Here is a 25,861-nt window from a genome sequence, read left to right on the forward strand (position 1 = left end):
ACTCATTCGTTTAAACGTTTCTTCCTGCAATAAGTAAGTCTGTACCTTTATAACGGATGCATAAATTACTGTTCCATTCATATTCATTTCGAGTTATAAAAGCAAGCGTTAAATTAATTGTGACACAAAAATGTCCGGTTTTGAAAAGACGTTCACAAATTTAACCAAATGTGAAATTTTCTTGACAGTGTTGATGTCCCATAATTGCCTAATTACAAACTTAGTAACTCTCAATACACATAAATGAATTCATAAACTGCATCATCCTCTACATGATATCAGTGAGTTAAACACAGAAGCTTTGTGCTAGAGCGGTCAAGACCAGTCTTTAAATAAGGTTTTAAATCTCAACATCCATCCAGCTGCAAAATAACTTCTCTTTGCACTTATACGACAAAAATTACTTGTTTTAAGGCAAATCCCTTTCTATAAGGTGGACTAGAAGGGGGCTAAGAACTTGCCCCTTTGGTTAAAATTGAATGCAAATGAGGAAAGTCATTGCACCAACTGCTGGACACCAAACTCTAGAACACTAGCGTCATTTTTAGTCCAGCATCCTTTGTTTTGACTTTCAAATCCAACGCAACTAATTTTATTTATAAGCATTTTATTTATTCCAAAGTTAGCCATATTTATGGGCTTTTCTGTGTGCGTTTTTGGCTAAAAATGCCATTCCAAGCACGCCGGCAAGCCCGCGAACTTTTGCTCTGAAGTGTCGCACTTTGCGCTTGCCTTTCGAAAACACCTATCATGGATTCTTCAGCGTTAAAAAGCTTGCTTATGCTAAAGCATTTAAATCGTGGACTTATTTTATATATTTTAAGATCCGTGTTGCAATTACTTTGCAGGATTACTTTAAATAACCATTTTAGTGGTAGAGTTTTTAAAGACCACAGTTTTCAGCTTTGAGTCAAAGTTATGGTTTGCACAAAAATGGAGCACTCTTTTTTGTAATTACACAGAAGTTGACAAAAGAAGTTGTGACAAGAAGTAGTATTTTATTAAATTTCCGTTTACAGCGTGGTAATTTGTCGGAATTCAGTAGTTAAGGGTTTGAGGGAGGTTAAAGTTTCATTTGATCTGAAAGAATTATTTACATGAAGGATATCGAGTTACTGTTTTATCTGACCAATTTAATGAAAGGATACTCTCGGTTAAATCTGCTTGTCAATGGTAATTAAACTAAGCATCACTCAATTACTTGTCGGATACATAGTTGCATTTACCACTGAGAAAAAAATCATTGTGCTATATTTAGTGGAATATTGACGACTGCAAAACCTGGTACGTCCACTTATTTGCGCACAATCTTTACATAAAAAAAGGTAAAAACGAAACACATGAACAGTTTAACTCAAACAACTTGAGGTGAATTGATTAATGTCATAAATAAAAGAAGGTTGTTAAATTAAGATTTCTTGGTCTTATTTATAGTTTACACGAAGATAAGGCTTTTCTACACGTTTGACTGGATCACTACTCAGCTGCGATGGCGCTAGACAGTGCACCACTGAAAACAAAACATTCGGAAGTCGAAGAAATAATTTATCCAATCCTACTAACATCATAAGATACCAAATAATATAGGAGTGGAATGGCATATCTTAGCACATTTAAACTCTATTTGTATTAACGCAAGTGTAGTGAGAAGGTAGTCAGCTTGATTTTAGTTCTTATAGATCGAAGACTGATGCATATTTTTAAGAATTGAATCATATAAAATCGATAAGCGTTTAGGCTGCGACTATTTGACAACTAAATTTCCTCTGCAAACCATGACGGCGATCACGATTAATCATAACCTATATAAAACCTGTTAAAACTAACTTCTTCATGTCAATACTGAACCCAATCTAGTGCACAGGTTTGTTCAGAAATCTTTTGGCTTTCCCATGAGCATCGCCAAAAGTGCTCCAAAATCTATAGGTTTCTAAAATAAAAGTGGCTCCTTCTCATGGAATATTTCGACACCACAACTTTGACCGAATTTTCGGTCCGAATTTTAACTTGGTCACGCGAGATAAGGAGTGATCAAATGAATGAAAATAAACAAATAATTTGCAAGGTATGTTACTCGTTTTATGCTTACAAGCACTTGTTTGAGCGTTCATTTAAACGATTGCACACAAATGATGGGCATTGTTAAGAGTAGGATCCTAAACAAGGTATTATAGCCAAGAAGTATAGGAGCAATTTCTTATTGTAATTTGTGGTTCCTCCAAGCAAATTGACATTTTGAAAGCTTTTTCAACCAAAACCTTTTCTTTTTATTCTAAATTCTGGTACAAAAGACTATTTTTTCAAGGGAACATTTAAAGCTTCAAGTCAAGGCAGCAAATAATACCGCTGAAGCTCAGAATGCAGTTAATGGTATTCCCTGGGCGATGATGATAATGCGGACCAGTTTTTGACATCTGGTTGTTTAGATCCAAAACTAAAAATAAATACTTTCTAAAATTAGAGTACTTATCATAGGTAGCACTACCAAATTCAAGAGCAATTTTAGGCATAATTCCAAAGACACTACGAATTCCAGGAATACCACTGGGGCCTGCTGTAACTGAAGTGGATTCCTATGCATTATTTTCAAAATTAAGCCGATTCATCAACGCAATTCTGAAATGGCGAAACATAAATTTAATCTTATAAGGTCAGATAGTTATTTTGCATAATCTCCCACTGAATAAGTGGGAGTTACTATGCATGAAGTATTGACATCAGCACACATTATTTCTAGTACCTGATGGCTTAAATTCTTTCTTAGATGCCTAATTATTTTTTAACAAAAGTGGAGACTAGTAAGGTATTTCCTTTATAATTTTACAAACTACAAACTATTATAATCACTGTTAATGTTGATGAGCCCAATCGCGAACGTGGCCAGTATACTTCAAATGCTTATGTATTGCTTTAAAAATACTTTCTAAAGATAGCGACATGAAAAGAATCAAGGACTTTGTTTAAATTTAGTTGACAATTTAATTGTTATAAGCATGTGAAGACCCTGAGGTTAAGCTGACGAATTTTTTCTTTGATCACCTAATAATCACCTATAATGCAGTAGAGCGATTAATTTCAATAGACCATAAATATTAAGCATTCAACAACAAAAAAATTTTCAAAGTTTCTCATTAACATATGACATTCGTATTTAGTTCCCCAGAAAGGAGAGAAGGGTAGTTGTTTATTGGAGACCTTAAAAAATCTCTCTTTTACGTTTTTGTGCATGCATGTGTATTTGCAGTGCAGTTTCCGCTTCAACCTATCTTTTATCTGACTGAACGCATTCACCGAAATGTCTGCCTGTTGCCAGCATGTTTATTTGACAGCAAGGGCAGAAAGGGTTTGGCTAAAGGTCATTTCTCCCGCCTCTTCCTAATTAACTTGCATTCCAAGAAAGTTTCCGATAATTTCTATGCCCGAATAGAAACATCGGAAATGTGGCTAAGTTGCATAACAACAATTTTTCTGTAGAAACAATTAAAATACAAGTCTGCATCCTAGGGTATCAAAATTATTAAAATTACCTAACACCTTAATATTCCAATATTTTAGGGCGCATTTTGTGGAGACATAAGTCTACTAACAAACTTTTGTCAAATTGTGACATCACGTATACTATATACATGCAATTTCAAAACGATTTTGCTAATCAAAGTAGTTTCCGCCTTACACGAATGAAATATGGCATCAAAATTAACAGCATTAATTTTTCGCGGCCCACTAAGGGAAGTCATTCAAATAAGTGATTTCAAGGTATCAATGTTCATAATGCTATATTTTCACATTAAATGCAGGTTTGAGGACATCAACACAAATGAAGCAATCAGCAACTTTTGCGTTCGAGCTCTTTAGAAATCTGTAGAAGTTGATGAAAGGGAAAAGTAAACTAACGAGTGCTTTTTTAAAAATATTAGATTGGGAATTCACACACGTTTTGAAATTCACTGAACCTCCTTGATGAATAGTGATCCAGTTTGTGCAAATGGCAGTTTCTTTGTTGGGGTTGCGCAATTTTCAGCAAGGCTATTTAGAATTTGATTCAAAGAATGTTTTAATCCGATTTCACAGTTTCATAGTTAGTAGAATACAAGTGATAAAATATATTAAACTGTCAAAATTGTCAAAAGAAATATCTTAGTATAGTCATTTGATATTAAATAACGCGGAATCTTTAACGTAAAATACTTTAAATGCCAAGCACGCATAAAAAGTGTGGTATTGTAGCACAAAATTCACTAAAACTTACACAATTTATTAAAACATTTTCTCAATACTATCATGCGAATCTACCTCGAAGTCGGTCGAAAATCACAATGCCCCAAAAAAAAAAACTTTTCACTCTTGACCGAATTTAACTATGCAGACCTCCGAAATTTTTGGGCTCTGAACAATTAAATCTAGGATCTATAAATTCCAAGGCGCAGGAAATTTTGGTTAGGTGGGAGCAAAGGATCAAACAACCCAACTTCATCCTATTTAAAAGTGATTCGTGCACTGAGTCAGTAGCATTTCATCCTGGGTTGGGTGAGTCAGCTAAGTCCTTCCACAGACCACTTTCATTACCCAAATAGATCTCAAGCCCATGAGCAATTTCCCCTTGAATTTGCTAAAAGGTTAATGAAAATTATGAAGACACAATTAAAAAATTACAAGACTATAGTGCAACTCGTCTGTAAGTGATCTACTGATTAGACAAACTTCTGCATATAACAGTGATAATTAAAATAATTTAAAATGCACTTGATTAAAATTAGTTGCTAACATAAACTAAGCATTTTAGTTCATGCCTAAGCAATGCAGAGAGTTGGCTGCGAAGATCCTGAGTGAACTATAAGGGTCATTATGATCCATGTCATGAAATTCCAAATTTGACACAATAAAGCAGCTTCCGACTTACACACTATCAGGCATCCCTGATTCTTTGATGCCATGATTGCTGTTTGACCAGATGTTATAGCAGCTTCAAGGTTTGGGAAGCTATCACCGTTAGTTAAAAGTCCAAACGTGTAAAAATCATTCTAATATTTATGATTCTGTTGGCTTCATTTGGCTACACTTCTAAATTTCACGAAAGTAAATCAATTTACATGCTTGTATTTTTTTTGCCCGGTATGGCATCATCTTTAATTAATGTTTTTGAATCGTAAAATCTCAAATTACATTTAGGGAGGTAAAGAGCTCGAGTCTACTTTACAGTGGTTGTTCTAATGGGTCTATCTCAATTTGCTTTGCTTTTGGTTTAAAGCCAAATAAGCATTTGTTCAAGATGCACAAATGAAGAAACGCAAGATTTTATCTCCACCATTTGGTAAACAACTTTCCACCTTAGTCCATATATGTTCCTCTTAAAAATATGTCCGATATTTTCCATGGGCGCAACGGGCAGAATTGGATTCTATTTATAACTTAGCTGACGTGTCAGCCTACATACCGGCACATGGGGAAGGGAAACTGATGGGATTATTCACTTCAAGCAGGAAAAAGTTCAGTGTCCACCGCTTAAATTTTATTGCGGATAAAATCATACGGCCTTTATTTAGAGTGTAGTTAAATATAAGTGCAGAACATGCAAAATAGAAGGTTGATATGCTAAGCAATTGATTCTTACATGATTTCTCGATCGTTTTTGTGGATTTCTGTACGTCAACTTTGGTATAACTTTGATAGCCCATTTGCTTCCAAATCCGTTATCAAATTTAGGCATTACGTTCTTGTATCCGGCTCATCGCGTCATTAAAAATTGAACATTTTAAGGACCAGCAGAGTAACAAACCCACCTACTTTTCATGTTGTTTGAATAGGACTACAATCATAAGACTATTATTGTGTTGTGTGTCAGTGCGTACGCTTCACGCTGATCCTGATTTACTGCAGCTTTAACGGGATTGCATGCGCGCGCACAAAGAGGCTGCCAGCCCCCTTCCGCTACAAGGCGGCTTCTTCAAAGCTCTCACACCCGCTAGCTTGCTCTTACCCTCTGGAGAGACACGGAATGAGAGGGAGAGAGTGGGAGTAAGGCGTGACGGCCCGTGGTGGAGGCAAGGGGGACACTAGCATCATTATCATCGGCAGAAGCAGTAGCATCATGATCAACGATGGGGGTTTATGGTTATTGCCTGCTCACACACGCTGGACCAGGCTGGCAAAGGGCGGAGAGGGGATCTTTTCAACTAACAAACGATTCCGCTTTGTCACTTTTTCACGTTAAAAATTGATCAAGTCATGAAAAATTAAACATCAAGGAAGAGCGCGACTTAAGTTCTGTCAAATGTCAATTTGATTAATCTGTAGTGTGACTATTAAAGCCTGTTAAAGTTTTCGACGATTTATGATCTATTTGGAGCAAGCCAACTAACGTCCTCTAGGTGTCCCTCCCTGACTTTCAAATAAAAACATTAGAACCTCTTTTCAAAATAACATTAAAGTAAACTGAGAGTTTATTGTCTTGTAATTACTTGCATCTATGCGGCAAAAGTAGTCCACTAAAGTCACCTGCCACTTATCACTGCGATTGCTACAAGTTTACCGATATGCACAAGCAGGTAATGCATGCAGGTATTCTCATGATGTCTATTTCTGATCGGCGAGACTCATGTTTATTACGTTTTGATAAATTCAGATGTGGAACCCGACACCAGAAGCACGTTGCCATCCGAGTTCCCTTAAGGGTGCTCCTTTCAAAATTGCATTAATGTTAGGAATTGTTTTGCGTCCGTACACAATAATCCATATAATCAAATACTGTCTGAAGTAACACCTAAGCAATAGGTGTTGGTGTCATTTAATTGCTGAAATAGATACTGATATCATTATATGCTACTTTGGTCAATTCGGAGGTTGGAAGTCAAATGCATCATGCTTAAAACAAGTAGGTGATTGTAAGTTTCCAGGTCGATTTCAACTTTGTTGTCAAAGTTTGATGTGTTATGCGAGCTACAAACGAATAGCTTCCGACAAAAAATACGATCAATCTAATGAGAACCCCTGGTAAATTAAGTTTTATGACCTCAGCAAAATGTAAACATTAAAATAATGGGACTCTAGGGAGGGGTGATGTTATAAGCTTTTGGCGAAGGAAATGGGTTTGATTAGGAACATAAGACATCTTTTTCTGTAAAACGATAACGTAGTAGTATTACCCAAGCGTTATTACTCAAGATTACAAACTGACGACATCACTCTAGTGTAGGCACAATAATCGACTTAAAATTGTACGTATTGGAGACGTATTCACTAACGGATTAGTACATTGGCACGAATAAAATCCAAGTACCTTCGGGAAGTTTATTGCAACGCTAAGAACAATGACTTCGTTACTAAGAGCGGACGAGCTGATTGAGGTGAACTTAGTACAACTTCAACGTCTGCTACTCCACTTTAGTAAAGTAAAATACACACCAATTCCCTCTCGTGATTAAATATAAAACACTCATTCCCAAAACTTTATCACCTCGCAGTATTCTTATAGTGGCTGACACCGATATTAGCTAAAAACGTGAGTACATAATGCTATATTTAGGGTGAAACAATTAATTCATCAAGATGGCTTAAATTACGTTAAAGAGAGCATTTGAGTTAATTTTTTTTTTCATTGATAGTGGCGTATTAATCAAAAGAAATCCTGCTCTAATCGTACATATTTATGCATAAAAATGTTTGGTTATGGAAAATGATGTGTTCTTTACACAGTTTTTAGATAGTATCGTCTTAAGTGATGAAGCCATTATAAAAAGCAGTTTGGCTTTCTTTTATCTTTTGGCAAACCAATATGTTTAAATGCAATGTTATAAGGCGGGGTTAAATTACAAATTACATGTTCCTTGTTGACAGCGGAGCAAGTATTTTCCAGATACTACAAATAATATTCCCATATAGGAAGCGTTGTGCCAGCGAAACCCACAAGAAATCAATCTACAAATTGTACTAAAATGATAAGCATTTTTAATGGTACTTGTGATATCCGCTTTGACGCGTTGGGAACCGTGTAAATGCAAGTAAAGTCGGCACAAATAGCGTGTTTTGGTATAATTGGCTAGGCTATTTGGTCTTCTCCCTAACTGATAGCTCAATAATGTCAAAAATTACAGCTTCCACTTTTTTTATATTAGGGCCAAAATTATAGCATTGCTTATACCAGGTCAAAATCAAGGTTTGCTTATAATTTTTCTTAATTTAAATGTTGAATCTCCCTATGAAATACTTTAGTCAGCTTAGCAAACAAAGTTAGCGCCTCAGAGTTGTTCCTTTGCTGGTAACAAACCGCATCAACAAGTAAAAGGCCTTATTATAAGCGGAAGTAAAGAGAAATAAGTCCAAATTGTTCCTGTCCTATAAACTACTTACCTTTGAAAGTTTACTTCTAAACAAGATTTAGTGACCCAATTTTGACACCGCTTTCCTGCCCACTACCGTTACAAAAAGTGCTATCGGCGTCCGACTCTTCTCCGGACAGTCATAACTTTACCAGGATCTCTGTAAAATCATTCCTTCTGTGGGTAATTAAGCAATACTGCAAGCTTGTGCTGTTTTTAAAGCGTACACGTTGTGAAAGACAAAAATTTCAAATAGTATCCGAAGTAATTTTAAAAAATATGGCGTTTTTTTTAAAAGTAGACTTATATGTAGACTGGGCTTAAGATAAGAGTTCAGAAGCCTAGGTAAATAGTAAAGTTGTTTTTAAAAATAGCGCTTGCTCAGCGCTATTTTTTTCTCCTATTCACATGCGGGACCTAGAATTTGGTCCTGGCAGATGTAATTAAATTATGTGACCAATGGGATTATCAATATTTACGAGTTAATAGATTTCTCGCACTGCTTACATGTCCAAAAATTTTAAAACCAACTGCAAATTTCTATGGCATGATCCACCCCAGCTTAAGAAAACGGGTTTTAAAGTATCACTTGCAATGCTACTTCCAAACCTCCACTTAGATACCTCAGATAATGGCGCTTATTTAAAACGCTGTGTATTTTCTTCGAAGCTCAGAAGGAGGCGGATATCTACTGTACAAATGACCCATTGATAGAAAGAATTTCATTGAAAAATTGCAGAAGAATGAAACATAAATATCAAGTTTACTGTGAGTTTTATGTTACTATTTCCATCTGTGAAATTTTTGGCTAGGAATGAAGCGGAGGACTTAATTTATGTAAAATCTCAAATAAAGCAGAGGCCATAAACTCTTCCATCAACTCAACTAAAGAAACTACCTTGATATGTATGAGAAAGGACTTAAGCTTATAAAGACACTTTAACTGGATTTCTAAAAATCTTTGTTGCTAATCAACCAGAAGCATTTATCTTAGGAGGCATATTATAATAGTACTTGTCCCTTAATTTTTTGACTAATTTTACTCAATTTTTATTATATTAATGCGAAGTCTGGGAGGCTCCTGAGGGTATTTTGCAAGTATTAGTCTACAGCGTTGTCATCAAGTTTATTACTAAAACGCGGAGCGTTTTGATGCAGAACAAGTGCTATAATTACGGGCGCTGTGGAGAAAGGCAATTACTTGCCATCTTCTCCAACAGTAAGGCAAAATCTCCGATTCGTTTATAAAGGATAATTACTTAAAACACCATTCGGTAACGGCACGCTTCACTTTGCTTTACTGCTGATTCTAGAACGAATTATACTTTTACGGAATTGCCTAACGATAGCATTTAGCGGTAACTATAATGTATAAATTCAAACTTATCTGGGTAGTAAATATTAACCTGGTCAGTGTCAAAATTTCCCTGTGATTGTCGTCTTCCATGTGCAACCACGTATAATTAATTGTTTGTAAATTTTTTCGAAAGTAAAACTCCCACAAGGATGTATAAAATAAAATTGATGGCTAAAATGGCTGAACGATTTGTGTCTAGCTAATATTTTACGTTGAGTGTCGTCAAAGTCCAACGCTACCCGTTGTTCGTTTAAGTTACATTCCTTTCCCCATTCCTGCAGCTAAAGCCAGTCCATCTCAAAACAATATCTTGTAACAGTTTAATGCAATCATTTCTTGACCAAGCAATTGCATTTTTCATCTGAGCTTGCTTTTCGGGCCATGGTGGAGTGAGTGACGTTAGGAGTTATGAATTGAGTGGTCAGCGCCCCACTTTATTGCTTCACAATGCAGTAATTCCACCCAAAAAAAAGAAGATTTACACAATTATCACAGTGTCAAGAACAGCTCCAATACTTAATTAGGCAACGTCTATCCATGTTACGACGGCCAGCATCGAAGTTAATGCATTTTCAGTCTCTTAAGGAACATCTGTTTGTAATGATCTTATGTTACAAATTAGAAGGAGAAATTTATCCGTTTGAGTGAGCAACCAATTCATTTTCTTTAACTATTTGAGTCATTTCGGTCGCAATGCATTGATGCAACTAATCACAAGGACGATGCCATATACCAGTTGATATAAACACTGCCCATCCACAAAAGTATGTTAGTATACAAATCAAAGTAATTAGACTAACAATAAAGCATGTTGGATTAATTTAGGTTCATTTTAAGCGTGAATACTGATTTTGAAATGCAACATCTAAAGTGTTGCATAGAAGCATAAAATGAACCTATCAATGGTACTTGCATTCCTACGAAACGTGTAGAATTAAGTCACTTATACATTCAGCATTTGAAATGAAATTAGATTACAGCGGCATTCATTAACATTGGGACTGTAAGAGACAACAGCTTATATCCCAATAATAGTCTTCAATGAAATAATCATTCAGACCTATTTATTGCTTATTGCTGAGGACTATTTTATGTTATTGCTGTGTGCTTTACTCACATAGGTTACAAATGAGCGGAAAACCTTTCAATTTAAAATACGTAGCAATTAATCTACAATTAAAAGCAAGAACCCTTACACTTCTCTTAGGTCTCTCCTGGGAGAAAAAATGGCGTCTCTTAATGCTTCCTGAATTGATTCTAATCAAAGGAGTGTCGCGTTGCGGTCGGGTACCATTCTGGTTGTTTCAAAAATATCATTCAGAGGCACTATCGAGTTTGTCAAATATTTTTTCGGAATAATTACATTGATTATGGAAACAAATAGAGTTGCGTAAAAGACGTAACAAGTTGTAGTGTTTGTGTAACAAAACTTAAGGATTCCACCTCTAGATTAGTCACTATTATGAGTATACATAAATATGCTCACTCGACTTTTGTAAATTTTCTGTTTCCTTAAAAAAGCGGACGAATTTTCATGGTACCATTATCAATTTACCAAACTGCCGTGGTAGATTACCATCCCTACAGGTATTTTTATGCCATAAAAATATGCATGAATGGGTAGGTTTATTACTTACATTCCCAAACATTTTCATTAACAAAAGTAAATAACTAGGTTGTCAACAAAATTAGGGAATTTTAACCAAATAGTATTGTTGTTTTTGAAGGCGGTACTTTATGTGTAATGCACTATCCACTTCATTAAAATAGATATAGTTCGCCGTAGTGTAGCGCGAGGATCCGTTTCAGGAGGCATATGTTGCGCATAGTTCGTTGTCCTACAAATGTAGCGTTGTAAAAGCTCCCTGTTTTAATTTTTTTAGCTTGTAAAACAAGCATTAAACGATGCATACTAATGGAGAAGAAAATTAAAAGACTAAGCAGTCAATTTAAGCCTTTATGCTGTTACACATTGATGTTAACTTACGACCTGCTCAATTCGCAAAATGAAATAAACAGAAACATTGAGAAAGCAAGGATAAATAAAACCAATGTAGGGCATTATGAAATTAGTGTAGATTTAGTCCGAAAATTGTACCTAGATTTTGGCCTTTATTGTGCGTGTGTATTCTCTGCTCTATTGATAGATGCGGTGGTTCGAGTAGAAAAGTAGCAAACATAGGTCTGCAAAAAGTCGCAGCCTTTGGAGTCTTGTTCAGCCAAAGCACACCTGAAACTTTGCTCACCAACCTAGCAAACATCCTTCGAGAGATGGATGACGCCAAGAATAACTCTGGTTCGAGCAAAATGACAGGTGGGCATTCGGACTGAATCATCCAGGAGTACGAGTCAGTGAGGTAATTCCGCTCAATTATAGCTACACTTTTCTTTCATCTTCGTACGCACATGGAAGCAAAACGAACACTTCCAAAAACAAGAAAGGGTTAGCAATCCTCACCGAAACCGCAAACTTTAAAAGCACCAACCTGCTGAATAAATTGCTACTGACGAAGATAAGTTCGAGACCGGAGAAGTAAGAAAAAGTGTGTAACCGCGCCAGAGTTGCTTCTCTCGGAGTGTCAGACGGCGTAATGTTGGACTTGGGAATAAGCCGCTCGTCTTCCCTTCACCATATAACACACACACATGCGCACACACGCACGCACACGACTGCTGCAAAGTCCACTATGGAACAAATGCGCGTGTACCCATGCATCTGCCCCCTCTAGCCTGAGCGGACTGGACAAAATCCCCAATGCACCAATCAGTCGAAAGGAGAGGAAACTAGTGCTTCAACTCAATCCACACGCCTGCTTGACTAACGCTCCGGGTGCGTAGGTGTGTTCATTGGTCCACCCTATTTCTACCGTCCCACCCCTTTTCCACCCGTCAGTAGAAGAGGCAAAGAAAACACGTCGGCTGTTCGGGAGTGCATGTAAGCATTGATTATCACACACTGCCACGTAAGCAGCCCAATTTAGCCCAGCAGGCCAATGAGCGAGTGGGATAGCTCGCGTACACACGCACGCGAGATGCGTGCACAGGCAGGCACGCAAACCTCGCGCCTGCACGGCGGATTGGAATGACTCACCGCGTGGCTCTTGGCGGGAAATCAGCGAAAATGTTAAAGGCACGTATGCATATACATATACACTAGCATATATATACATATTTATCATCCTTTGCTTTTCAGTTTGTTCGCCATCCGGTACTGGCAGTTGGCATTTCCTGCACGATTTTCATCAAAATATTTCCTCCGAGCTTTACATAATTAGTGGCAGCCCGAAAGTGCGAGGAATTGCACGCGGCTATTAGAATGTCTCTCTGTTGCGCTAGTTTAAAATCATTTTCACCGCAATAGGGCGGAATCAGTATGCAAACTAACATGACTAAACTACGCCTAAGTCGTTTGTAGGTCCGGCGTATGGGTAATGGGGTGATGCAAAAATGCTTTAGGAACCAACCTAAAGCGTTAGTGAAATACCAATGTACGGTTTATACTGCAGCCAGATCTTGTGAAATAAGGCTCCTCATAAGATTTACGTAATTTAGGCCTTAATACATTTGAGGATTTGTGCAGCTTATGAATGCATACAGTATTTTTAGGCGCAAACTGATGATTTTGCAAACTTATAGCAGTAATGCATTTCGCACATGGTTCACGGTACTTGGGTATACAGGAAACAAGTGGATAAACAATAATGGGAAGGTTAAAAATTGAACCCCCACATTCGAACCAAGTAGTTCCATATTCATTTTGGTACTGAAGTAAGTTCACACTTACCCACTTTAAATGGGGTCTTTAATTGCGAATTTGCGCATTTGCGTCCTCATTTGATAAACAGACACTTTGTAAAAGGAAAATTACTTGTATTATTTAACACGAAAGCGAACAATTATGCCCTGGTGTGCTATTTATCAGGCCCGAAAACCATATTCAAGTGCTAGCTCAGCTTCGTGGACACATCACAAATGCGTTTATAGTAAGAACAGACAGACGTGACCGTTGGGATGAGGTGATCGTAAATTTTTATGAAGATAATCATATCGTCCCTGCTTGCTTTGTTATAAAAAAATAGAGGCTTAGATACTGACAACAAAACATAAGAAGTTCAGCACTAATTTATGCAAAATAAATTCCACCCATCACTCGGATATTCAATGGTACAACTAATCGTGATTTTTGGAGGACATTTATAAAGTCGATCCCCTTGGTAGGTGAGCTATGGAGTCCAGTGCCTTGCTTGCATTGCCATGGCAGTAGGGTCGAATAACTGCACAGCCCACTTTTAGCCTTATCACATCAGAGAAAGTCCCTTTTCGTTTTAGTCGGTACGTGGGCACTGCTGTAAATGGTGTCTAGATTGCATATCTTACCCACCATATGACAAGCAGCGGCGGGAAATTCATGTGAGAGATGTGAATGGCCAATTTGCGAACAAAATTTACGCAGCACGTGCTACCGATTTGGTAACTTCATTCTTCCTTCTGCCCTGTAAAAGTTATGGCATAGGGACTACCGATTAAATTACCTTAAGAATATTTGCACTGCGCAAGATAAACCATCGCTAACTTATAAGTGAACATGCAAAAAAAAACAATCCCCTTGTCCAATAAATTCACCAGCTTACTAGTACAACCATACTTCTTAACTTTGTACCAATTTTAATTTGTGTTCAATTTTAGGCAGGTTATCGGTCGCATAAGTCGAAGTTCTAGTTAGTTTTAAGTCCAAAAATTCACGTATTCTATGAAAAGCTTGATTTTGTGATAAAAGTGTTTTCCTTGATTCATAACTTGTAAATCTACCTCCATTTGGAACTCCTCAGTCCGCCTCATCAAATAAATTGCCACTTCTCATGAGCGAAAATAATCCAGTTAAAGTGTTCGAGGCACATAACAGTTAATTCAAATGAGATTTCTAAATGCATTTTTTAGCACGAACCATTGCTAAATTATGTTCCAATTTAAATGCATTGTTAAAAACTCCAACTAGACATTTTTTAACATACGAAATAGATGTCTATCTCACAGTATTCGTCAGCTTAAAATTTATCAAACGCATAATATTTTACTGCGTCCAACGAAATTGCACTTAAAAAATTGCAATTTTTCTGTATTAAAAGTATTGTCTTAATGTGTTTTGATAGAATAGATTTGTTGTCAAGAAATGCAAAATTAACCTTGAATTTCGTTTTGTTTACATAAGTCAACTATAGATTTCCATTACGAGTGCAAAATGAAGCAATTTTTTTTCTCAACCTTACGTTGTAAATCTCATCCAACTTCCGCAGTCGTAGGTGTATCAGAAGCCCCAACAATATCAACTTACTAAAAGCAAACAAATTCTTACAAAAATAGCCACAACACCCTCCTCTTCATTTTAAAGGGCCATTCGAAATGGTTTATACTGAGTGAACCAAAGACCAATTGACATTAAGTGGCTGGTGGTAATAAGCGTAGGGACAGGAAGGCGCACCCTAACTGATCGAGTGGCCACACAACCTGATTTTGGTGACCAGATATTCTCCATCTAATTAGGGATTATGTCTGTTTAATTGGCTGCAAAGACGGTGTTCTTTGGTGAGCAAAACTGGAGCGGAGGTGTACATTATTAAAAAAGGCTTCAGTTTGTCTAATACAACTGGTCTTTCAAAACTTTATACATTTTGGTGCGATCTTTCATGTATTAGACTAGGGGATTTAAATTCATGAGTGATTTAATACACCTTTCACTTTAAGGTGGAAAGATAGAGTCCCAGTCACGATAAAACCAGGTCAAGAATATTTTTCATTTGTTTTAGGATCAATCAAGCACATCGCTGGAAGAAATGTTGCAACTTATGCTTGGTGACGTTTCGAGAGTCCATGCCAACTTCACCCAAGTTCTTCGGGCCGCTATACGAAAATAAATTGGTGTAGCTTAGGTGACTAAGAGGACTCCTACAGACACAATTGATAGTCTTAGCAGCCAGCCTAAGAAATCCTAACTCAAAATCCTCGGGAAAATGTTTGGGAAAAATCCCAGAACAAAAACACACATTGGATATGTAGCTGTAGATACAAAATTAAGCTGGTTCACATTTCGTTTGCTGTGATTCGAAAAGAAATACTTTGACGAGTTCCATTAATTTACCATAGTGTACGTTTTTTTGACATATTCAAAACCACTTTGTAACGCAATGTTTTAAGACGTGGATACTTCGAAACAAGAAAGTGTTTAACATGACTTATCGGCGTGGTCTCTCGGCCACGTCTATGGGCTCTCAGGCCCGCCGGACCCAAAAAATAAATTGTCTTCCACACTGGTATGGCTCATTTTGACGCCAGAGAAGGCTCAGAGTGCTAATATATATATTGATGTGTTTAAGGCCTATTTTTGTCAAAAGTGAATAATTCTGGGATTTCACAAAGTTTTAGGATATTGTTTGTTAATTTAAAATATGCTAGTTATAGTTAGCAAACCATTGAGGGATGTATACGTTGAAAACACGTAAATCATGATTAATTCTTGAATTCATATATATTTGTATCTGACAATTTATTATTTACTCAATATTACGATGCCTTATAAAGTGCTTTTTAAGGATACACATATTGGGCTTGTTCGTTGATGTTTTGTTTCTCATTTTCTGATTTGGTGTGAGAACATCTCAGCTGTTAATAGACGGTAGAAAAATTAACGCTGAATATGTGAGTACTAAGTTATAAGTCAAAGGACTCGAAGCATTTCATCTAAAATCAAGTAAGCTTAGAAGGCGGTGGTCCCAGCACAATCACCTCCTAAGAGAAACGTTGAGATCGCAACCTATAACTATGGCAAATGAGGAATGAATGCCTGCAAAAATTTGCGATTAAATACCAACGATTTCCAGTTATTTAACTGCTTTGAAGTTGACATTTCCCCAGAGACTCCATTTACTCGAAATGCCAAAGCAACAGTGCCTTGGCGCAATCGTAATTATAGCCTTCTTGTCTACATAACCAATCTTCATTTCCAGTAACTTATTGTTGCATATATTCATAAGTTGCCAAAACTGTGGTTATAAAATGCTACTTGATGTTAACTACGGCCTTGCACTCATTGATGGTGTAACACAGGAGTCAAGGCCCCCGGTTATTTTTTTTAAATGCTAACCCTGGTTAGGAATTGGGTGAGTACTGGGTGCAAAGTTTCATAGTGCATGACTAATGTTTGTTTTAACTGAGATAAATGCAGTGTATTAGTTTCTACCGGAAAATTGAACGAGATCACATCAGCTTTTGCTCTTGGTTAGGGCTAATTACTTTGTCATCCAACGTTTTCTACTGAAACCCCCCCCCCCCAAATCATGGTTACCTGCTCCCTTGGTATTGCATAAATATTACCTCTGTGCTCATGCTTCAAAAAATCCAAGCTCAGTTTGATGTAGATTTGTGTGGTAAATGGAACTGAGTGGTGTAATTAGCCATCATCGCTATGGGCATGCGAATAGGAATCCAAACAATGGGTTGACGAGGGGCCAACTGCATGGTTTTCTAACACTGTAGTCACTATTTTCATGGTAACCTAGCAACCGACTGCGCTTAAATTGTTATTGCAAAGAAAATGCCTTTTTTATGGTAGGCATCACCATAGCAACTACGAAGGCGTCAGATCATACCTCACCCCCAATGTCTACGGGAGAGTAAACGGTATTGCAAAAGTGTAATCGTCTCGCCTCAGGTTTAATTTGGAGTCCAACTCATTTACTGATGTGTATGTGATTTAAATACGTTACATTTTCATAAAAGCTAGCAGAAAACAACTTAGATTCAATCACTTTAAGTCAGGACGAGCCTCAGTATGCAATAAAAGAGTACTAAAACAGTTTTAATAACCATCCAAAAGATTAACAAAGATAAATGTTCATAGATGAACACGGTCTCATAAATGTTAAAAGTGAGACACTGTGCGTAATTAGGACTACGTTTGTGACTAGAAATTGTGTGTAAAAGAATAATAATGCATAATTTTGAACGTGGGTGTTTGGAATAAAGTGCAAACCAACTTCAAGTTTATAAAAATAGTTTTACAAAGAGGCTCCAGAAATGATTACTAAGAAGGAAAGTGTCCCGATTACAACGTTTCTATAATATCCAGAACGACAGCATGCACAGATACTTGGCCCGATTTTTATCCTTCCAAATGTCACGATTTCCACGGTACTTTGTGACCTGAAATTATAAAGTCTTAACTGAAAAATTGGACATTATTCTTTGATCATATTTACCAACAAGCAAAATGTGCACCTTAAAGCTTTTCAATAATTTATTCTTCGGACTACTACTGACAAAGGCATAGAATTGAATTCCTTAAACCCCAGTGTCTGAATATGTTGGGGTAAACAAGAAAGATAAAGATTAACTTCCAGTTACTCAAAAACAAATAAGACTGAAGTAGTTTGATTCCTTTGAAGTGCTTTTTTAATTCCGTAACGGCAAGTGACACGGTATGACAACAGGGATTATAATTTACATTCGGTCAAATAATCATTTGGGCTTAGCTTAGAAACTTCACCAATACTTTAAAGTCGGCGAATTCAATATTAAAATACAAGGTCCCTGGTGTGAAAATTATCCTCGAATAGTCAAACATAGAAGTTTTGGCTAATTTGCGGCCATTATCATGAAGATTAGCAACATATTCAGATACGACCTGGCTTTACAATTCTTAATAGCCCCTTATCTTCACATTTTAAGAAAAATGTGAAAAACCTGTTTGTGCCTTTTGATACGATTTGAGACGGATAGACTCTTTTACGTAAAATTAAAAAAGGAGTGAATACCATCAAATCTGTATTATACGACAACTTTATTTTTCAACACATAAGTTTAACTATTAATGATTTAATTCACTGAAGTACTTTTACCCATATTAACTTCGTGTTGTATGCACATCCCAATAAGTTGCAAGTGTTTACAGTTAGTGGGAAAATGTTTATTAATGAATGCGATATTGCTAGACCGATGACCTCATTGATATTCTTACTCTAATTTGCACGTTTGCCAAGGGGATCTGGGGCAACTGTAGACTGCCATAGCCAAGGCATTTCATTGCCATGAAAAACCAATTCTTCACATTCCCTTGTCCTCTTCCATTCAAACATACCCTTTTAATTAGGCGTGTCATATATGTGTGACGTGCGGGATGGCGTAAAAAGGGTGTCACATGAATGTCATGTTAGCTGATCATTTGCCCTTCATGTGAGACACAAAATATTAAAGAGGTGGGGATTCCTGATAATTATATACGACACAGAAAACTTCTTTAGAGCTCAATAGTTATTATGAAACTTGCGTTCTGGACTGGTAAATATCCATATTGGGTGAGTTGCCTGGTTTGCAGGTTTTGTATCACAGCGCAATTTTACCTCAAGAGCAGTGATAATCTTATTTTAGCAGCATTAAATTCAAGGAATCGAAGCTAAATGAGTAAAGTTCTAAGCTCTTGTATAATTTGAATATATTGCTAGGACTGGTTTGTGCACAATGGGAAAAGTAGGAAATTCAGGCTATTTCAATTTACATCCTGTTAGCACAAATGGGTTTGTGTATTAATATTTGATAATTCTCGAGTACACTGCAATTTACATCGATAATTGGTGGTATTTTTCCATGTGAAACATTACCACTGTCTGTCAGATCCGTATCCCGTTTTCAAGTTACAGAATTGTTTTAAAATGCATTAAACAATCACATAAAGCCTTTCAGGCATTTTTCATTACAATGGAAGCCAAAAAGCGATGCCACTTTTTTAAAATATCAACTGTTCTAGTAGTTATCGCGTGGTATTTAAGTAGGTAACAGCATCGATTATTTATTTTGGTTAATGAATTTCCAGACACGTAAGGTCAGTGGAGCTAATTCTGTTTTGTAGTCGCGGACACCGGGAGCATATTTGCATATTTGATTTCTGGTATTGATAAAACAGGAAGGCAAATCGCATTAAAAAAGGGAACTAATTAACAATTAACAGACTTATGCTCTTCCCAGAAAATTGTTTTTTGCGTATAAAGTTCATTTATTACCAAAACTGTTGATAAGCGAACAAACGATGGTTTAACTCCGTATAAATTGAATAAATGCTTTATTTGTAGTGATGTGATTACACAAACCATCACGTATGGAAATCAAGCTCTTAAATGTAAGCGCTTAGATACAGAGCAATAATTAGGTCAGCATTACTCCAGAATAATATGGCAAATATTTATCATGCTATTAATACAGCAGACGTCTGTTGTTCGGGAACGTGTTCGGCCATATATGGACAAATATTTTAAGCATTTTTATTCCCAACAAGAAAACGCTGAATCTCACACAGAAAATCAATGACATTTGCCCACACTCACCTTAATTCCCATCCAAAATGAGTTTAAAATTACATTCTTAAACTTACCTATAAGATCCATCGTATCGGAACAGTTGAAACTTTCGATCACCAGTCGAAAAGAAACACTCTAAACCATCAAACATTACCATAAATTTTAAGTCTTCTTATCTAATATAACAAGGCCTCAGCATTCATCCGATGGCCCAAATCAGGCAATGAGGCACACTGTTAAATTCGGAATACAGAAGATGGCTTTAATAAGTCACAAATTCTCACGTGGAATAGTGGTTTCTCTTGTAATGCTTTAGTAGTTTGCTTGAATCTGCGTTTGGTTAAACCTCCATATATTGTGCTTTCGCTTGGCGACAGAGCATCGGGGTCATGACGGCAGTCTCGGCTCCTCTAGATGCCATACCAAGTTGTTAACCATAGCTATATTGGAACTAAACCATCGCACTACTTGATTTGAGATCTCGTTAAGGGAACTAAAGTCGGGCGGAGCCACGGCACAAAGGGTTGTCTGCATTCGCCATTATATAGAAAAGCATTGAAGAGGGGCTAAGTTAATTTAGTTGTGATACAGCGGTATTAATTAGTCTTAAAATTACGCTTCGTAAATAATTTACATCCTAAACAATTATATAGTAGTCGGGCTGTCTAAACAAAAAGCATTTAGGTTGTTTTGACAACAACGCCAAGTTTTGAACTTACCTGAAAGCATAAAACTAGCGCGCCTACTCCATTTTATTATATCTTACAATTTCGATTAAAAGACAGGACAACGCCTTTAAAAACGTAGCCTTTTCTCTATTGAAAATTATTATGGCTATTATAGAAGCCGTAGATCTCTATGGACTGTTGATTTAGGTTATTGTTATAAAGCCGGAAATACATTGTTATACCTTAACCACAAGGTCGGTTACTGTGGTTACGGTCAGCTCAGGTTTGAATGCTCCCTAGATAAAGGTACACAGTACATTTGGAAAGTGATGATAACCATGTAGTGGGAATGATTTAGCTTGAGCTTTTAGTATGCAATCGATGGCTTGAGAAACTAATAATAATGTACTTGCAAGTAATATTGCTTAATTTCTGCCTACTTTAATTTATGCTAGTTTATATAGGGGTATTTTCCATAAAATTGCATACTTGACTAAGAAAACAAAATAGTAGGGCAATAGTGCATCTATACTAACGTGCTAATACAAACTTGTTGTGTACGTGGATGTACCATATGGACCAGCATCAATCCTCCAGCACCAATCTAATTAATTCGTGGTTTTGATCCAAAGCATCTGTGCTACTGTCACAAGTAGCAACCTAGTACTAGAGCTTTGTTTTTGATGCCAATCATTTTAAAGGCTATAAGATCCTTTTATTTTAGTCTTGTATATTTTATACAATAGCACCGAATTCTTTCGAAAGCACTTGGGAGCACTCAAAGATGTGTCAAAGCAACCATACTCTTTTCATTCACACTGAATCTAATAAATATAACACTCATAGTCAGACGCTGTGGTCACGATATCGGGATTTTTCATCTCAAACAAAATGCTACTATCAAAGGTCTATTTCTCCAGTTCCAAAAAACCAGCGAAATGCTCTAGCATGTGGTTCGACAAAAAACAGGGATCTAAACATGAAATGTGTGAATATGAACTGGTATCCCATGATTCAGGAGCCCGTGAGAACATTTTTGGAAAGGCTTTATCCTCAAAAAAAGTTTAATTATCATCCAAACACTTGTTTAACAAATACTGAAAGTGTAGACATTAATAAATTAGCAATCTCCATAAATGAGGTAAACACAACAAGTACGCCAGCATCAATGGCCTGTAATCACTCCCGAACACTGGAGTTACTGCATAACACAAGTGAACCTGGAATAACATTTGCGAAATTGGAAGAGATTCCACACTACAATGCGGCGAATGAGTCTCAGCTTTGCTACAGGTAAAAAAGAATTAAAAAGCCACCTAATTTACGCAGTCAAAATGAATGCAGTAGGGAAGAATTCTATTTAACCTCAGTGGTAGAAATAAACTAGTAACTAGTAGCTGTCCCTCCCTGTAAGTTTTATGATACACCTTCATCAGGAAAATACTTCTCTGCACTTTGTTACTGATAAGGGAGTTAATATTTTAGCTTAGAGGAGTTCTCTCCTACTCCTACTCTTTTATAATTGCAGGGTTTCTAACAGTGACAATGGTATGTATGTAGAGACTTTTGATGCAGCAAAGGTAACTTTGATTTGCTTCCCAATATTTTCCCCGTCTGCATTTAATTTTACCACTTTTATTCATTGAGTGGCAAAACAATTATCTGTAGTGGTCGTAATTTACCTACATGTACATTTCTTAAATAATCGCAGTTAGTTTGACGATATTTTAGAATAATTTCTTCGAAACATGCATTCTCACTCTGTAAATAATTCTAGCCTACCTTTTACAATACATGGGTTTTTGTGGTAAACTACTTACGTAATGAAGTGTGCGCTGCCAATGTTGAACTTTAAGAAACAGATTGTAAGGATTGCTGACGGTTTTTGTTTATTAACAGGAAAATGAATGGAGTTCTCCTCAGTCCAAAATTTCATATAACTTTGTCATCAAGTTCAGTGGCAACAGAAGTAGTTTCTATCGAAACTAAAAATTTTGTTTGTCTTTTGAAGGACCCTTAAATCTACATACTTTGTCTCTCATACTCCATAAAAACTCCAGAACGACTGAAAGATTACCTATTTTAAACCCTGTACTACTGTTCATACTCGTTTCCTGGTTCCTAAATCAATTATTCCTATTGTCATAATGTTACCTTATCTAATTAAAAATTCTGTTCCAAGTGTTACTAATAAAGGTAGAATTTTACGGATTTTTCAGTTAAGAACATTAAGCTAAAATAAGTTTGCTTTATGTGATGCTGAAGTAATTAGAAAAAATCATTCTACAAATAAGTCTTTCTGTGCCTACATTTCTTGCAAATGAAGTGAGTGATTCAACTTCCCTCCTCTTTTTCTTTATCTATTTAATCACATTGGTAGTTTTAAAAGTCGACTGCTTTATTTATTTTGTAATGTCGTTGATATTTCTCATGCAATTTTATGTTTGAGTACGAATTATCCTTCAAATTCCCCTTCCTTTGAATGGAAGCGTCAAAAGGACCATCCACCAAGGAGAGGAGAATGCGGTCAGCCACTAGGCCTGCCAGCGAATTTGAAAGAAAAACAGCTAACCACACAACCTTTAAATGCTACAGGAGAGCCCGAACTACCCCTAGTCAAAAATCCAGGAAACCTGAGTGTATTTACCAATCCACCAGAGCATCATTCGGCATTAATCTTCTCTATGTTTCCTAAAGTTCCTCCGTGTCTTCGGTTTTCTGATGTGAATGATAAATGTGAGAACTTTCTCATCATTTCGTGGCCAACTTATAGAATTCACCAGACCACAAAATACTCTCACTTCCAATTTAGCCGACCTCTTACCATGGGAATTCCGAAAACTATTGCACTGGAGACCGAGCCTGGTGACTCCTGTTGTAGTAAAGCAAGCACTAGCAAGAGCGCATTTTCGGGCATCAAACTGTAGGTTTTAATTAATTTTTCCAGACATGAAAATGCACACAACTGACGATGAACCGTTCAAATACTATTTTATTTGCATATTTCAGTGACGTCAGTCGCAGATGACCTAGACGCAGTCGGTAAATGATTGTCTTTTAGCCGAAATTTATGTCTTGCATTTTACGCAACCCTTTAAATACATTCTAGAGTCATCCGATTGGATATACTACTTTGGAAAACATCTAAAGCCAGACGCTTTTCTAACGATCCGCGATTATCAAAAGGTACGCATGGGTTGGTGTCACTACTACTAAAGGGAATAATAACTTCTAAAAATACTTCCAAAATCTCTCCACCAAGTTTTTGTAGTTATCATTATACTTCAGGTGAACCACTTTCCATGTTCGTTTCATCTGGGTCGCAAAGACCGTTTATGGCGGAATATTTCTGCAATGCAAAGGAGGTTTGGAGCGGAGAATTTTAACTTTGCACCGCTAACCTTTTGTATGCCAACAGACCTCGAGAAATTTAAAGACTTTTGGCACACCGAAGGTGCTGAACATCAGTGGATTCTCAAGCCGGTAAGTGACCTAACACCAGCTACCTTAACCTAGTTGGCTTCACAAGTCATTTTGTGCGTCTTTATCAGAATATATCGCCTAATTCCGATGTATCAAGGAAGTCGTTGTTGTTCAATGAATTCTACATGTAATATCTTGATCACCGTGCACATTTTAGCCCGCATCAGCTAGAGGATTGGGAGTGCGAGTTATAAATAAATGGTCTCAAATCCCTAAAAAGAGGCCTCTTATTGTCCAGAGGTACTTGCGACCACTCAAAGTAGGTGATTTTGTAGGTTTACATCACGCCTAACTCACTTGTATTTTTTTAAGGTATCTTAACAACCCTTACTTAATCAACAACAGCAAATTCGACCTTCGTATATATGTTTTCATTTACTCTGTGCATCCATTAATCGTGTACGTTCATGAAGATGGCCTAGTGCGGTTTGCATCTCACATGTAAGTGATTCAAAATAACCATTTTCCTTTGCTCCCTTTCCGATTCATTGCTTTAAGGAATACATTATCATCGCAAATTTATGCTCATTCCTTGAGGTCATTAAAACAGAGGAGATTATCCGTCGATCAGTCTACATCAAATATGCTCTGCCGTTCTTTGCTGGCCCATTAAATTTTTGCAACTCTTACTGCAGATACACTAACTCACCCCGCTTCGTTGGAAACCGATATGTTCACCTAACAAACTACTCCATCAACCGTCAAAATGTGGATTACATCTCTAACGCGAGCGATGAAACCTGTACAGGTCACAAATGGTATCTAAGGTGTTCCTGTTTCCAACTTTGAACTCACCTATTATCGCAGCTTCAGCACAAACACATCTTCTCCACCCCGCAGGAGTTTGCGAGCATTCTGGGCCTATTTGCGGTCACACGGTGTAAAACCTGAACCCGTGTGGAGCTCCATCAAGGATGTAATTGCTAAGACCTGCATCGCCATAGAGCCGCATTTGAAGAATGCTGTAGACACCTACTGCAAGTCGCCGTACAGCGTTCAAGAGCTCTTCGGTTTCGACATCTTTCTTGATGCAAACTTAAAACCATGGGTTCTTGAAGTCAATGTGTCACCCAGGTTAGCAAATCTGGAGCTAATAAAAAATAGGTATTTAACCTTTTCAGTGCTGATCCGGAATGGTGATTAAAATAAAAATTACGCTCCTAGTGGAGAGAGATGAGGAAAATTTCCTCGATTGTTTCAGCATGCACATAGATTCACCGCTCGATTCAAAAGTGAAAGGCACAATGATCAAGGATATGCTCAACTTGACTGGATTTAACTTGCCCTCACCAAAAGATATTTTGAACGGAAACACCAAAAAATCCCCCATGCTGCCATCTGGAACCCCGCGACTACCACCGTACCAGCACTTGAACATCAACCCAGACTCCGACGATGTTCATCTCATTTCTCAGCAGACCATCTCTCCTATCTCCAGCGATACTCCTCCCATTAAAAATGGTAAATAAACTGTTCAATTTTAGTCAACACTGTTACGAGCGCACCTTTGAGAGAGCGTAAATGTGAATAAAACTTACGTATATCCCCAGAACCGCTAAAGTGGGTGAAAGAGGTAAAAAAACCCACGGCTCCACCCCATCCTTGGCTACTAGATCGCAGAGTGACAATGTCAAAGTTGAGCGATGATGAGCGCAAGAAACACGAGTACTACGTGCTGCGAGCCTACGAAGCCAG

The 25,861-nt window shown here is 37.1% G+C and overlaps 2 protein-coding genes across 2 annotated transcripts; both read left to right on the plus strand. All coding sequences in view use genetic code 11, as the record gives it.

Moving 5' to 3' along the window:
* Positions 1-5,892: 5,892 nt before the first annotated feature.
* Positions 5,893-15,584, plus strand: EGR_02125 (hypothetical protein; the record flags this gene model as incomplete). The annotated part of the gene is made up of 2 exons (XM_024491374.1): positions 5,893-6,015; positions 15,477-15,584. 2 exons carry the CDS (start codon positions 5,893-5,895, stop codon positions 15,582-15,584), a joined length of 231 nt encoding a protein of 76 aa, XP_024354227.1.
* Positions 15,585-23,508: 7,924 nt separating this feature from the next.
* EGR_02126 (Tubulin polyglutamylase TTLL4) lies at positions 23,509-25,635 on the plus strand (the record flags this gene model as incomplete). The annotated part of the gene is made up of 4 exons (XM_024491375.1): positions 23,509-23,606; positions 24,802-24,924; positions 25,007-25,240; positions 25,368-25,635. 4 exons carry the CDS (start codon positions 23,509-23,511, stop codon positions 25,633-25,635), a joined length of 723 nt encoding a protein of 240 aa, XP_024354228.1.
* Between the last annotated feature and the right edge of the window lie 226 nt (positions 25,636-25,861).

The sequence above is a fragment of the Echinococcus granulosus genome, assembly GCF_000524195.1.
Source record: "Echinococcus granulosus chromosome Unknown EG_S00009, whole genome shotgun sequence".
Lineage (NCBI taxonomy): Eukaryota > Metazoa > Platyhelminthes > Cestoda > Cyclophyllidea > Taeniidae > Echinococcus > Echinococcus granulosus.